The 16,610-nt window shown below is 53.2% G+C and overlaps 1 protein-coding gene across 1 annotated transcript in view; it reads left to right on the plus strand.

Annotated features, from left to right (window-relative positions):
- The window catches only part of LOC144937132 (sodium/potassium/calcium exchanger 3-like), a 134,440-nt gene that overhangs the window by 96,127 nt on the left and 21,703 nt on the right, over window positions 1–16,610 (plus strand). The window contains exons 13-16 of the mRNA XM_078864425.1: window positions 1,499–1,665; window positions 2,424–2,538; window positions 6,361–6,473; window positions 11,461–11,526. Coding sequence (XP_078720551.1) covers window positions 1,499–1,665; window positions 2,424–2,538; window positions 6,361–6,473; window positions 11,461–11,526 — 461 coding nt within the window. The remainder of the gene's footprint in view (window positions 1–1,498; window positions 1,666–2,423; window positions 2,539–6,360; window positions 6,474–11,460; window positions 11,527–16,610) is intronic.

Genomic DNA, 16,610 nt, shown 5'->3' on the forward strand with positions numbered 1-16,610 from the left:
CTTGGCGCAAGCTGTGACGAGCAAGCGGAACGCCGGGCTGTCCTCTCGCACGTCGTCTCTCTTACGCGAGCGTGAACGTGCGGGGGGGGGGGGGGGCTGGGTGGGGGGGGGGGCATGGGGGCCCATTAATCACGGCGGCTCGCGGAAGAGGGGGCCGTCGTTGATGCTCCGTTCGGTGCTCGTATCGCGGCCGCCCGCGCAACGCTCCTTGTAGACTCGACACGCGCGTTCCACTCCGCTGGCTTCGTTTCTCCCCAGATGCTCCCCCCCCACCCACCACCACCACCCCACTACACCCGCCCCCCCCCCCCCCCCGCCTTCCTGGGAAAACTACGCAACTCGGGGGGCATGACGGTCAATTGCCCCCGGCACCGACAAATGACGTGGCGATGGCCTCATTTAAACGAAACCATTACCGGCTAAAAAAAAAAAAAACCTCTTCTGTTTCCCAAACGGCCGTCGACACAAACGGCGATGTCATCTCTGACGCGGGACGAGTGTCTGCGGTGACCGCATTGTCACGCTCCGGTTGTATGGCGCTCGCTCTCCGCCACCCCGCGGTCAACCCGCTGCTGGATTGGACGGCCTTCCCATGCCGTACGGTGCCGCTGGCTGGAACTCGTTTCAGGACGTCTTAACTCCCTTGAAGCCCTCTCGTCGTGGCCAGAAAAACCTCAACGTTGGCGTTGAGCTCCTGAACGTATCTGCCGTCGTACGCAAGAAGAGCACACAATTTAGCCGCACTTAGCCAGGCTGCCGAGTGCGGGTTGGTGAAGGCGTGGAGCTACGGATTGCCGGAAGGATCTCCGCTAGAGGGGGCTCTAGAAAGCCCCTCCAGAGAGAGTATTTGGCCTACTCTTCCACACTTGACCCCACCAGGTAAAGGTGCAGCTCGCTCACACTGACTGTTTGCACATGCTCGAGGGAGCTTCTGCAGGGAGGGTATTTGGCCTACTCTTCCACACTTGACCCCACCGCACGCGACCTGCTGAACGGCTTGGTGGTGCAACCATTTAGACTGCCCCATTGTCTCCACTGCCACGCCGGGAGATCCAACCGGCGAATTGTCGATTGCATGTCCACTGTGCGAACCACCGCACCACGGCAGCATCCTTGTCTGCATAAGCCACGCAATCGCCCAGCTCGGGAGCGAGTGGCTTTGTTGAGTGCGTGTTGTTGTTTTGAATGTGCTGTTCGACGCACTGTTCGATGTGCTGTTCCATGCGTCGTTCGACATGCTGTCCGACGCAATCTTCGATGCGCTGTTGTTCCATGAGCTGTTGTTCTATGCGCTGTTCAATACACTGTTTGACACGTTGTTCCACACGCTCTTCCGTGTGTTCCGTGCGCTGTTGCGTGTGCTGTTTTGTGCGCTGTTCCGCGCGCTGTTCCATGCGCTGTCTTGTGCGCTGTTCCGTGTGCTGTTCCGCGCGCTGTTCGAAACGCCATCGCTGTGCCGCTTGACGGGGTGCCGTTCCCCCCGCGCAATCGCGTGCAGACGGCTACCTCGCCCGCTTCAAGTGGCTGGTGTCGTGGCCGCTGGCGCTGCTGCTCTACCTGACGGTGCCCAACGTGGCCCAGCCGCGCTGGGAGAGCTGGTTCATGGCCACCTTCATCCTGTCCACGCTCTGGATCGCGATTTTCTCCTACGTCATGGTCTGGATGGTGAGTCGCGTGCAAGCTCCAGCGGCGCATGCAGGCCGCCAACGGAGTGTCGGGGAAGCGCGGCATCCCCTTGTGGGGGGCCGCCCCTTCTTCGCAGGTGCTCGCCGATAGTGCTCGCCCCGACAACCATCGCGGCTAAAGGGACGGCGGGAGGGGGTTGACCGCGGCGTGCCCACTGCTCACCCACGGCGGGGTTTGAACGAGAGATGATCCCGGGGGTGGAGTCGTCTTTGCCAAAAAATCGCGTGAAGCTTGAGTCGCCTCCTTGTATTCCGCTTGCTCGGTGCGTGATTTTTTTTATTTGTATATACAAGTGTCCCGATGATCGCGTGAAGCTTATGTAGCTCGCTGACAGCTCTCCGCTAGGGCCGTACGGGGGGATCTTTGTCTTTGGTGGTGTTATCACACCGCGCCTGTCCCGTGGTGGGGGGAGGTGGGGAGTGGTGGTAGGGGAGAGGTGGGGGGGGGGGCAAGTGCATCTCGCGCTGCTGACCTCCAGTGCACGAAGTTGGGAATCTCCGGCGGGGGCTGCTTGCTGCGGCGAGGCTCAGCCGGGGGACGTGAGGGAACGCGACGCGGTCCCCGTTCAATTCACGAGCAGAAGGCGTCGCGTTGCCGCGCGGTGGAAACGAAGTGCGTCTCGCCTCTCTCTAATGAGGCCCGTGACTTTCATGGTTATTTATTTGTTGATATCGGCGGTGGTTTCTGTTCTCTGTCTGTCTCCTTGCCCTCCTCCATCTCTCCATTCGTGGATGAAGGTCACCATTATCGGGTACACGCTGGGCATTCCCGACGTCATCATGGGCATCACCTTCCTGGCGGCCGGGACGAGCGTGCCGGACTGCATGGCCAGCCTCATCGTGGCCAGGCAGGGTGAGCGTCGTCGTTGCTCGGCAGGAGTGTGAACTCGCGGCGTCGTCAATGGGGTGCCGCAGTGGCGAGATGTTAACTACCTCGCCTGGTATACAGGAGGTTGTGGGTGCGATTCCAACCCCTTGGCGCCTGCTGTATATTTGGAGTTTGCATGTCTCTCTCTCTCTCCCAGTGGTCACGTGGATTTTTCTCCGGGTGCTCCAGTTTTTCCCCACACATTTAGAATCTACGTGCGTTTAGAGTCTTTGGCTGCTACTGTAAATGTCCACGTGATAAGCCACTTTTTTATATATTATTTGTGGCCAGGTTGCTTCAGAAAAACAGCAATATAGGCTCAGTGAGCTTTACCAGGCACGGTCAATCCACTGCCTGCCCCAAGCCACCGTCACCTCTGCTTAATCCAGCGTCGTGACAATCCGCCTCCGGCACCCCGTGGACACGAGCGAGCCGATTTCGTCGCTCCACCTCCTCGGTGGAACGTGATCAACTGTCCGTCGTCACTGTCACCACCATCGTATCGGTGATCATCGCGAGAAAAGCACACGTTTACATTTTGAATGCCGTGTGGTGATATTTCTGACGATTATCATGGAAACGCTGGCGATGATGCCGATGCCGACGGTGATGGCGATGGCGCGAGTCATCTAAACCCTTACTTATCGCAGCGCGAGTCGCAAGCGGCACCGGCTATTTGAAACGATACGGCTCTTTAAACTAGAACTTGTGAGCAGACATGTTATATATATATAAAAAGGACGGCATTACAAAAGCACGGACACGTGAGGCGTAGACATTACATTTTCTGCGACAGTAAGCAGAGGGTGATGAGGGCTGGCGGGCTACGAGGTGGGGTTCCAGCACGATAATAAATCCCTAATCCCGGCAGAGGGATTGCGGAGATATCTTGTCCTGAGCCATCGTGCAAATGAAAACCGTTGGGAGGACGGTCACGGAACGTACAGCGAACAGAATTTCACAAGCAGCGTGCAAGCCCCCACTCCCCCACCTGGTGCCTCTCCCTCCAGCCCCCCCCCACCAGGCCCCCCCTCCCCCAGCAGGGAGCTGCAGCAGAGGCGAGTGGCAGCAACTGCTGCGTCACACTGCACAATCATCAGCACCGTAGGAAACTCAAAACAATGTCAAGATCGCACTCGCAGTCCTCTAGACCCTCTGAACTCCCGCCTGCCTTCTCTCCCCTCTCATCTCACTCCACTCCCCTCCACCCACTCTCCTACCTCACCACTCTCATCTCACTCCACTCTCCTCCATGCACTCTCCTACCTCACCCCTCTCATCTCACTCCACTCTCCTCCACCCACTCTCCTACCTCACCCCTCTCATCTCACTCCACTCCCCTCCACCCACTCTCCTACCTCTCCCCTCCCATCTCACTCCACTCCCCTCCACCCACTCTCCTACCTCACCCCTCTCATCTCACTCCACTCCCCTCCATGCACTCTCCTACCTCACCCCTCTCATCTCACTCCACTCCCCTCCACCCACTCTCCTACCTCTCCCCTCCCATCTCACTCCACTCCCCTCCACCCACTCTCCTACCTCACCCCTCTCATCTCACTCCACTCCCCTCCATGCACTCTCCTACCTCACCCCTCTCATCTCACTCCACTCTCCTTTACCCACTCTCCTACCTCACCCCTATCATCTCACTCCTCTCGCCTCCACTCACTCTCCTACCTCACCCCTCTCATCTCACTGCACTCCCCTCCCCCCACTCTCCTACCTCACCCCTATCATCTCACTCCACTCGCCTCCACTCACTCTCCTACCTCACCCCTCTCATCTCACTGCACTCCCCTCCCCCACTCTCCTACCTCACCCCTCTTATCTCACTGCACTCCCCTCCACCCACTCTCCAACCTCACCCCTCTCATCTCACTCCACTCCCCTCCACCCACTCTCCAACCTCATCCCTCTTATCTCACTCCACTCCCCTCCACCCACTCTCCTACCTCTCCCCTCCCATCTCACACCACTCCCCTCCACCCACTCTCCTACCTCTCCCCTCCCATCTCACTCCACTCCCCTCCACACACTCTCCTATCTCTCCCCTCTCATCTCACTCCACTCCCGTCCACGCACTCTCCTACCTCACCCCTATCATCTCACTCCACTCGCCTCCACTCACTCTCCTACCTCACCCCTCTCATCTCACTGCACTCCCCTCCCCCCACTCTCCTACCTCACCCCTCTCATCTCACTCCACTCCCGTCCACGCACTCTCCTACCTCACCCCTATCATCTCACTCCACTCGCCTCCACTCACTCTCCTACCTCACCCCTCTCATCTCACTGCACTCCCCTCCCCCCACTCTCCTACCTCACCCCTCTCATCTCACTGCACTCCCCTCCCCCCACTCTCCTACCTCACCCCTCTCATCTCACTGCACTCCCCTCCCCCCACTCTCCAACCTCACCCCTCTCATCTCACTCCACTCACCTCCACCCACTCTCCTACCTCACCCCTCTTATCTCACTCCACTCCCCTCCACCCACTCTCCTACCTCTCCCCTCCCATCTCACACCACTCCCCTCCACCCACTCTCCTACCTCTCCCCTCCCATCTCACTCCACTCCCCTCCACCCACTCTCCTACCTCTCCCCTCCCATCTCACACCACTCCCCTCCACACACTCTCCTACCTCTCCCCTCCCATCTCACACCACTCCATGCACTCTCCTGCATCCCCCTTCACTCGGTGAGAAGTCGCTCATTCTCCTCCATACTCCCCGTCGTCTGGAACTCGTTTCCCTCTGCCATCCGTGCTGTCGACTCCCCTGCAGATGTCCGTGTGTGAGCTTAACACCAGCCGTTTTCTTCTGCCTCTCTCTCTGTCTCTCTCTGTCTTTCTCTCTATACAATACCCCCCCCCCCGCCCCCAACTGCTTCCGTGCAACCTCTGGAGATGCGGCCGCATTTTACACGCCGCATAAATCCAAGCCGCGCTGCACCAAAATGAATTCTGATCTCAAAACTGCTCGTAGCAGCATTTTGTGTGAACGCCGCTCTCCTCCCCCGGATCGCTCCGGGGCGGGTGCTGAGGGAGGGGGGCACGAGGGAGGAGGGGGGGGGCGGTGGTGGTGGTGGCAGGGGCTGGTAATGTGTAGTTGCTGCCAGAGGTGCCACCTATGATGAGAAGCGCCACATGTGCCCCACTTAGTATGGATTATCTGCCGGCATTCGGAATGGCGTTTTAATACCACGCGGCGTGTGTGCGTGTGTGTCGCTGTGGGGAGCGGTGGTGTAGCGGTTAGCATGCTGCGCTGTGAACTCGGCGACCCGAGTTCGATTCCCGCTCATGGCCAACACCGGTGAGAATTATTTTAACCAGTCCTGGGCATCTCCTAGGTCAACTCAGCCTCAAATGAGTACCTGGTGCGGTGAGTAAACATCGTCACTCGGGAGACGAAGGCGGTCGTGCGTGGTGCTGGCCACCCACCCCCTCGTGTGACGTTCCAGCCTTAATAGGTGCTCGCTAACAGCACTAGTGAGAATTGTTTTATTATGTTTTATTTTTATTATTTTATTACTTCCCTTCTACGTGACTTTACCGAAAGAACCAAGAAGATGAATCCCTGCAGTCACGAAAGCTTTAAATCGAAATTTAACAGCACTTGCCCCAACAGTCTGTTAAGGCTATACGGGGGATCTTTGTCGCTGTGGTGGTGGCGGTTTGGCATGTGTGTGTGCACGAATGTGTGTCCCAGCACCAGCCTCCTCCGCTCCCCTTCCTTCCCCCCCCCCGTCTCTAACCCCTCCCCCCCCCCCCCCTCTATCCCTGCTGCCCTACACCACCACCAACAGGGCTGGGCGACATGGCCGTGTCGAACTCCATCGGGAGCAACGTCTTCGATATCCTCGTGGGCCTCGGCTTCCCCTGGGCCCTGCAGACGCTGGCGGTGAATCACGGCTCCCAGGTGAGAATGAACATCGCTACGGCAACCCTCATGGGGGGCGTCACGGCAACCCTGGGGGGGGGGGGGGGCGCTAAGGCCAGCCTCACGGGGGGGCACTACGGCAACCCCGGTAGGGTGGCGCTATGGCAACCCGGGTAGGGTGGCGATATGGCAACCCCGGTAGGGGGGCGCTATGGCAACCCCCGCGGGGGGGGCGCTATGGCAACCCCGGTAGGGGGGCGCTATGGCAACCCCGGTAGGGTGGCGCTATGGCAACCCGGGTAGGGTGGCGATATGGCAACCCCCGCGGGGGGGGCGCTATGGCAACCCCGGTAGGGGGGCGCTATGGCAACCCCGGTAGGGGGGCGCTATGGCAACCCCGGTAGGGGGGCGCTATGGCAACCCCGGTAGGGGGGCGCTATAGCAACCCCCGCGGGGGGGGGGGGGGCGGCGCTACGGCAACCCCGGTGGGGGCTGAAGGAGACCTCAATCATCATTTATCGCGCCCGGCTCGCACGAGTCTAAAATAAGTCCCCTGGCGCGCCAACGGAATTAAAACGCTAAGCGAGGGGTGCCTCCGTTTAGCGCCTCGCGTCGCCGCTCTTGACGATCGCTCTCCGCCGCCGCTGCGGTTGCCTGCTCGAGTGGACATTTCCACCGCAGAGCCTGCGGTGGAAATTCCACATTACTATGGCAGGTGGCGAGTCTTATCTATAGAACAACAACTGTTGACCTCGCACACCAAGGTGATGCTAATTTTATTGACCCTGGAAGGAGGAGATGATGGGCTGGGTGAACTCCCCAAATCAGGATTTGAACTCGCAGCACCGACTCGCTGTGTTTGTGAAGAGGTGGGAGCTCATTGAAAGCAGCATAAGCCTCTGTTTGAAGTGAGAAATTGGTAAAAAAATGAATCCACGATACTAATTAATTTATATCATTAACGCAAGTCCCAACATGTACCGAAAACTATAATTATCAGCAGAGCAGACAGCTCGGCGTTTCATCTGGGTCACGTGTGATGTAACCCACAGACGTTATATATTATTTCTCCTGGTTCCTCCGGCTTTTCCCTCCACATTTATAAACAAGCGTTTAGAGCATTTGGCCGCTATACATTTCCACGTGATAAGCCACTTCGTTGAGCTTTCACTTGTGGCCAGGTCGCTTCTTAAAAAGAGCTGCCATAGCTCAGAGTCGGCCTTACTTGGTAAAATAAAATAAGAAAAAGAAATCGTTCGTAATTTAGTCCATTCTCAGCTAAAACAGCTGTCCAACACCCAGGTATTCAGTCTGAGGAGGGTGTGAGCCTGGGTGGGCCACGTGGACGTTTGATGGCCCAGGCCCCAACTCCAGTAACTGACGGTCGCCCGGCCACGTTTCCCACTGAAGCAGGGGCCCCGTGGCCACCGAATCCCGAGACGTCCAAACGTTCGATGCTACGACGCTTTGAGCCCCAAGCCCCATGTCCGTTGAATTCTGAGATTCCGGAGGAATTGTGCTGAACCGCTGATCGCACGCGCCCGCGTGTCGCGCGCGCGTGTGTTTTGTGTGTTCGTGTGTCGTGCGTGCGCGTTGTGTGCACGTATCATGTGCGTGTGTTTTGTGTGTTTGTGCGCGTGCGTTGTGCGCGCGTGTTGTGCGTGCAAGTTGCGCCCACGGGTTGTGTGCGCGTATTGTGTGCGCGTGTTGTGTGCACGTGTTGTGTGCACGTGTTGTGTGCACGTGTTGTGCACGTGTTGTGTGCACGTGTTGTGTGCACGTGTTGTGTGCACGTGTTGTGTGCACGTGTTGCGCACGGGTTGTGCACGGGTTGTGCTCGCGTGTTGTGTGCACGGGTTGTGCGCGCCAGGGGAAGATGAAAGCTTTATCCACGATCGGCAATGTGGGGTCGATAGGCGCCGCACGATGTAAAGTTCCACCCGGCCCCTTTAAGGAGCCCCTTGGCCCCAGAACGTCAATAATGTTTGTATAAAAATCCCGCACTGAGCACCTGGAATCCAAGGAGGCTACTTAAGCTTCACGCGATTTCTGACAAAGACGATTCCGCGCATTCCACCCCTGCCGTCGGTGAGCAGTGGCACCCCGCCGTCCACCCCGTCCAATCCCACTAGCCACCATCCTTGCCGGGACACTTCACGAGCAAAGGAAGAGTTTGCAAACGTCGACGGTTAGAAAATGCACGCGCCCACAGATTTAGAATCCTCCGGTGCCCTCGAAGTTGGCTGTAAGCACAGTTCTCAAATAAATATCAAATCAACACGTTCGTCAATAACACTGTGTGGCCTTAAAAGGAAAAGTATATAATAGGCGACTTTAAGGGCAATGGCCCTTTTTCATAGCATGTGAACTATTTGATGGATGCGGTGTGTTTTTTTGTTAATAATGTCTGTGCACCACTGCCAACGCAGAAGCATCACCAAATAATTTGTTTATTTCATTTGCTTACTTGGTGATGGCCTTTGTGTGCTTATATCCAGCTACTGCTCTCCAACAAATAGCTTCAAAATTATTTCCTGCTCTAGGGACCGTTATTAAGGCGGTGCCTGCATCCGGTGGTGGGAATTCCACATTCCTTTGGCAGGGGCGAGTCTGCCTCTAAGATATTCACCGTTGACTTCTTACCCAAGGATGAGAAATCAACGTCCAACCAGCCAGAATTTGAACTTGCAACCCCCCCGATTGCGAGCCGCTTTCTCTTGCGCTGAGCCACCTGGCAGGATGCGCGCGCGCGTCCCTTTGCATGTGTCCCTGTGCGTGCGTACCTGTGCGTGCGTACCTGTGCATGCGTACCTGTGCGTGCGTACCTGTGCGTGCGTACCTGTGCATGCGTACCTGTGCACGTGTACCTGTGCATGTGCACCTGTGGATGCGTACCTATGCACGCGTACCTGTGCACGCGTACCTGTGCACGCGTACCTGTGCACGCGCACCTGTGCACGCGTACCTGTGCACGCGTACCTGTGCGTGCGTGCCTGTGCGCGCGTGCCTGTGCGCGCGCCCCTGTGCGCGCGCACCTGTGCGTGTGCTAACCTGTGCACTGCCCTCACGTTTTTGACGCCCACGTGTCTTCAGAGAGGCGTGAGATTAGCTCTGTGGCGACTCCAAGCACAAGTCGCTGTAAGCCGGTGGCTTGGCAGGGTAAATGGAAATGCACTGCTGAGTATCTGTGGCCCTCCTCCCCGCGTCCAATTACGGAGCGAGGATGCCACAATTCCTGCATAAATAATGGCGGCGGGGCTGAAACCGGGGGGGTGGGGGTACAGGCAAGGGTTGCATTAAATGAAATGTCTGTGGAGAGAAGCGGAGATGATGGGTGAGGGAGGTGGTTGTGGGCGGTGTGGCGAGGCTGAGCCGGTGCGTGAGTCATCGTCGCGAGCTTGTTCACCGTGAGCTGCTTGGCCTGTGCGCCATTCCGCCATACCATTATATATATTTTTTTATGCATTATGTTATACTTGTTAACCCAGTAAGGCATCTCCCCAGGCTCGTAACTATTTTTTCAGGAGGGTCCCTGTAGTAGTTGGTGACGATTGCTACGTATCTTCCAAATGAGTAAATTCCAGGGTATTTTTTTTCTCCCAGATTGGGCAAATTTGAACCGTAACATCGGCACGCAGCGGTCTGCCCTTGCGAACGACGTCACGGGATGATTAACTCCCACTGCAAAGCAGACGTCACGTAGCCTACATATATGTTTTTAAACGGTGAGCACAACCTGGGCGGCCCGGCAAATCCGAACCAACAACCTCCGCAAACAAGCGGCGAATGCGCTCCCCCACCGGGCCGTGTTGGCCAGCCCCAAACCGCCGACAAACACCGCACGGGTGCCAACGGGCAGCCAGTTGACGCGCGTGCACTAACTGCGGAAGACCGACGCGCACGCCCCGTCGCGAACACCGCGTGCTGCGGAGTGCGGAGGTTGAGTTCCGATCGTCGCACGGTGGAATTAGCGGAATTGCCGCCGTCGCGGTAGAACGGTCAGCGCCACCCCGTAAATACGCAGGTCGCCCGCTCGATGCCACCTCCCGCCGCGGAGTTTGAAACAACGGTGCAAGTTTCCTTAAATCACCGCCCCCCCCCCCTCTCCCACCGCCTCTGTCCGCCCAAGCAGCACGAATGGGTTCACCACGGGCTATGGTCAGAAGGTCGCGCTAGCCGGGTTCAAGTGTTTGGTAATCTCGATGGATCGAACATTGTTCCCAACGACACGCGGTAGAAGGTGAAAATTATTTGGAGAGGAGGGTGCACGGCACGGCCGTGAAAACCTCTGCTCAACGAGGGCCGTTGCAATATTGGTCTATTTGATCTGTTACTGCTACCCGGCAGTGTTAGCAGTGACAGATGTGGTAAATAAAAAACACACGTGATTTCACCCTCAGTATCTCCATTTTTACAGTCCCTGTTGAATTTGACGACGAAAACAAATTGTGAAATGAATTACCAATATAGTTTTTTTCCACATTTTAAATTGTGTGTGTATATATGAATAAAAGCTAAATATCTTCGCTCACAGACCAAACGTAAGGCCCCACTATGAATGCAGCACATCCCATGCCGTCGGCAAAAGTGTTTTTATTGAGCCAGATAATATTCAAGATATGAAGAAATATTGTGTTTGTGAAAGCCATGTATGTCTTCACAATGTTTCCATTTCAAATGTGAAATATGCCGCTTTGCCACTGTATCTATTTGTAAAAATGCAGCCCCAGTCTGCTCGTGAAATAATCCATGCTGAAAAAGGCAACATTCACTGCACACAAAACTACTTATTTGGTAAAAAAAAATTGTTTTAATGTTTTATGGAATGCCATACCGTTATATTTATATATATTTTACATGTAACGGTCGGCCATAGCGTTATCTTTCATCTCGGTCTGATCTTCCACGTACAATTTGGATAATCGTTGCGTTTGATGTCGACTGTTCGTTATTCACCGTTAAATCTCTTTCATGGTGGCAGTGATGTTGGGGTTTTTTTTCACCTCCCCTTTTGTTTCCTTCTCAGGTGGCCATCAACAGCCGGGGTCTCGTCTACTCCGTCATCCTGCTGCTGGCCTCAGTGTTCATGACGGTGAGTGGCACCCGAATCGAGTCTCAAAAAATAAAATCACGACTTCCGACGGCAAGCGAAAACCCGCTTGCCATCGCGTCGTCTTGCAAATTACGGCCACCCACCATCAACCCCTTACCAGTGCCCTACCTCATTACAGACCAATTCAGACCTTATTGGTCACCCCGTGCCCTTATAGATCTCAACGTTCACCCTATACACTACACTATACACGACACTGTACACTACACTACACATTACACTCCTACACACGACACTATACGCCGCACTACTATACACTACACTGTCCACTACACTACTACACATTGCACTCTACATTACTATACACTACTATACACGACACTTCTACAGATTACACTATGCACTACACTATACACTACTTTACACTATACGACTTCACACTACACTATTCACTGCACTATACAAGACCCGACTACACTACCTGACAACCCCTTACCAGTGCCTACCTTATTACAGACCAATTCAGACCTTATTGGTCTTATAAATCTCAACGTTCATCCTACAACTTCCCATATTGAAACGGCCATACGCCGTAAGGACCTGAAAAACTCAGTTTCCCTGTACAAGAATACGGGTAAACCATATCGGTTGACAAGCTATGCTTTTAAGATCGTGCGTGGAATTGCGCGCACGTTGTTGGCGTGCCCAACGCAAAAAAACAACTGGGGCAAATGAATATTTAATACGAAAATTGTATTCACCCTTCATCACTCTCGCTTCATTGCGCGTTGCGTGCTTGTCGGAAGCCTACGACCAAAGTCACCCGGAATGCGCACCCCACCCCCCCCTACACCACCATCTCGTCGGATCTCGGCGGCTAAGCAGGCTCGTGCCTGGAGAGTCGCCAGGACGCTCGGTAGAATTGCGTGGAGGGCAGTGCATCACGTTGTGTTTTTTTTGTACTGTGCCACGCTCTGACGTCTGCGCTCACCATTTTGACCGACCTGCCACTGACCAGAGAAGGCCAGTCGGATAACCCCCCCCCCCCCCCCCCCATGGCCCCGGGGGGAGGCCCTCATCCAGCAGTGGATTTGATGAGAGGGCTGTAACGTGCACGTTGCATACGAGGTTTAGAGAAAGCTGCGGTGAATAGGCCCGCAATCTACACGGGGCAGCGGGTGAGTGTTGAAATTAAGAATTCTCGAGTGATGTAGCATTCCTTGTAAATTGTTCCCATTAAACTCTGCGAGGCTAGGATTTGAGTGCAGCTTGGCAGGAGCAGTCAGCAGTGTGCATGTGGCCACACACTGAGAGTCTTGCCTTGAAATTTGTGTTGCTGCTATTAATCACGTTATGTCGAAACGAGTTGCGGCCACCCTGAGAATAATTGAAAGTATTTTATTTAGACTTTAAATGTTATTGGTTATAGATTAATTTGGGTTCCCGTAATTTAAAAAATGTGGTTTATGGAAATAAGGGGTGGGCAGGAGGGCTGAACGATTTGGGGAAAATATCTAATTGCGATTTTTCTGACAGATATTGCGATTGCAATTTGATTTGCGATTAAAATTTTTTAAAGTCAAGCTTCAGTTTAATATTCACTGTGTAATAGATTTAAAACATGTGATGGAGTATTACCACATGATACCATCTAAATATGAACTGCTATTCTAATGAAAGGATGAGAACTTAATAGATATGAATTGCTTCCAACATGTATTTATTAAAAAAAATTAATTGAAATAGAACAATCAAACATAAAAAAGTTGTGATGTTAAATCAATTAAGTCATTATACTAAATAATAAACCTATTCCAATAAGAAAGTAATAGGACTTTCAAATCGCATAAAATCGCAGCCTTTGCGATTGGCTGATTGCATTATTTCAAATAGCAGTTTCGATTTGAAATCGATTCATCGTTCAGCCCGAGTGGGCAGGGGAGGGCGAAATGGAGAGTGGAGCGGCGGTGCACTGCACTACGATTCCGGCAACCCGCGTTCGATACCTGGACACGGCTCATCTTAAGGGCAAGTGATATCAGAAACCTTCCTCCTTCCCCCTCCTCCACCAACCTGCACTGACAAGCCTGGCAAAGTGTGCTCAGTCTTCATCCGTTGGTGGATCGAGAATTGGCCGTATTATATTAATGGTATAAATTGTACCTCCTTTGCATGATCAAACGCTTACAATTGTTTTCTTGAATGGGTTGCCAAGTTTCCGTTGTATAAGTGGGAGTATTTCAACAGGGCCGTATTCTGCAGCTGTAGAACATTGATTCGTTGCTCAAGTGTGATTGCTTACCCACATATAGATCCGTGCAGAATAAAGAACCCACATTTCCTTATCTAACTTTGTGCAATGTTGGCAAATACATTTCACAAGGGGGCACGATGGGGGTACCTGGCCGGAGGTCTGGCTGGCTAGTCGCTCTGTGTCGCTGAAGATTTGTTTGTGTGTGCGTAAAGAGCTGTGTTGAGACGCAGCAGGCACTGATTAACTGGTTAACTCCCTGGGCTTGTGCACAGGAGGTCGTGGGTTAGATCCCAAGTGTTAATACCTGTATATTTGGAGTTTGCGTGTTCTCCCCATGGCTGCGTGTATATTTCTCCGGGTCCTCCAGGTTTTCCCTCCACATTTAGAAACATGCCTTTAGAGTATTTGGCTCCTATAAATTCCCACGTGATAATCCACGTAGTTGAGCTATCATTTGTGGCCAGGTCGCTTCCAAAAAAATAAGAGCTACATAGCTCAGTGGGCCTTTCCTGGTAAAATAAAATAAAAAGTTTCAGTTTGCATGGTTGGCTATCGAACCATTCCCAGTCTATAATCTTCTTGGAGATGATGGCAGTGATGTGGTTCAGGAGCGAGATGCCAATGTCGAGTTCGTGAAATGTTGCTGTTCCTCCTGCAATGAAGGAGCGCAGACGACAGTGGTTTACTATATGATCCGTAGTGTGGGCTGCATGCCCACAGTCGCACTACTACTGTGGCTCGTGTTTTTAATTTTCCAGCTATTGAGAGGTGGTAAGCACTGGCCTGTTGTTGATATTCTGATGTGGTTATGGGGCATTCCCATAATTTTTCTAGTCACGATTAATATGGATTTTCACGATGCTAAGTTTCTAACTTATTTTGCCGTGCATGCTTTGCTTTAGCCTATTTAATAAATAAATAAATGTGCTTCAATATTTCGTATCATGCTGGGGAAAACAGTACATTGATTTGTAAAAAGTTTGCGCCCCATTTAAAATGAAACCGTGTGCGCGCCATATAATACGGATGAGTTTTATATGAAAACGTTTCAAATATTGCATTTTCCAGCACAATTTTCGTATATATTTTTCCACAATTTACATTTTGTAAGGATGTGCTGCGTCTTCGTGCGACGCAGCTTTTTTGGATGCTAAAAAGAAAGCGGCGTTTTTTATCGGTGGCGTAATTTCTTGCGACGTGGAAAACTTTAGGAAATGTTTGCGAAGTGACATGTGCAAGACCAATTTGTGTGTCTGTGGGATGCGGTGGTGTCACGGTTAACGCGTTGCGCTATTAGCCCGGTGAACCGAGTTCGATTCCCGCTCGCGGACAACACCGGTGATCATAATTATCTGAATCGGACCTTGGCCTCCCCTCGGTCGACTCAGCCTCAAATGAGTACCTGATGTGCTGTGTAAACACGTCGGCTTTCTCGACCAATATCCATAATCTAGGTGTTTTTTTTTAGGTTAGATCGCGTAAATATAAATGTGTCGTTAAACCCGCCACCGCCTGTCGCCTGATGAAGCTGGTTGTAATAACTGGCGAAACGCCGAACTCAGATTGTAAATTTGGTGATTTGTTCTGCAACACACCGGTGTGCTGTACTAGTACACTACACTATACACTACACTACTACACACTAGTGCTGTATTAGTGACGAATTGTCATATTCTGTTTACGTGACAACCCTTACTAATTGGCTGTGTCCGGGTGGTGGCGGGTTTAACGACGCATTTATATCGAAGCCAAAAACAAGAAAACCCCATACTAGTGGTGTGTAAACATCGCCACTTTGGAGATAACGACAGCCAGGCGTGGTGGTGGCCACCCACCACCTCGTGTGCCGTGTCGGCCTTCATAGGTGTTCGCTAACAGCACTTGCCCCAACAGTCTGTTAGGTTGAGACACGGGGGATCTTTGTCTCTTTGTCACAGGTGTCAAATCAGAACGGATAGCGGTGTGGGGCGAGACGAAGTCTTAGTGCAGCAAGGACGCCACGTTATGTACAGCAGCACGCACATTGTCAGCTGCTGTCTTCTTCAGAACTGACGATAGGCTTTGATGGCCGTAACGCAGAGATGAGATGGTGAAAGAGGCCGATTTGGAATTCGAGGATCGGTCGTTTGAAACGTGGGAAATGGTACAATGGAGGACGTCCTTCGCAAGCCGTCGTGGGCCCCCGTTTCATCAAAAATTGGCGCGGATTTTATTTTCCGCTCTCAAAATAATCCACCCGGAATGTATTCATCTCTCGGCGTACAGTGCACGCAATGCTATCAAGAACTGCGCCCATTGCCTTGTATGTCGGCTAACCGAAGCGCCATCTGATTACTCGGCATGCTCTAATTTTAATATAAAGCGACATAAAAAAAAGAATAAGCTTTGCCCGCTGTTTTATCTCGGTCTAGACTGCGTGCCGTACAGTTATGCGTGCAAGTCGAACTTCTTTCGCACCGCACGTAGCCCAACCCTACTCGTCGTAGGTGCGGGCAAAGGACAACAAACTAAACACACACAAGACGCAGCTCTGAAGAAAAATTAGTTCCGCGTTGTGCGAAAAGTTGCTCCCGAATAGAAGAACGGCGTCGTAGCGAGGACGCGTCACGGCGTGAACGCCGCCACGCGTGGAGCGAGAGGAGTCGTCGCATTCGATCCATCGGCACCGCCCGCTCGGTAACCCCACAGTGCTCCCTCGTCGTCGTTGTTGTTGACAGCAACTTTCTGCCGCCTCCTCTTCAATCTCCCATCTTCTTTCTCCTTTCCCTCTGAACTTTCTTGTCACCATCGTCCACCCGCCTTTCTGGCCACACGTCCGAGCCGTCTCGGTCGATTCTCGCCCAACTTCGGCTCTGTCGACGCAGTCGTC

This window comes from Lampetra fluviatilis, chromosome 18 (assembly GCF_964198595.1).
Source record: "Lampetra fluviatilis chromosome 18, kcLamFluv1.1, whole genome shotgun sequence".
NCBI lineage: Eukaryota > Metazoa > Chordata > Hyperoartia > Petromyzontiformes > Petromyzontidae > Lampetra > Lampetra fluviatilis.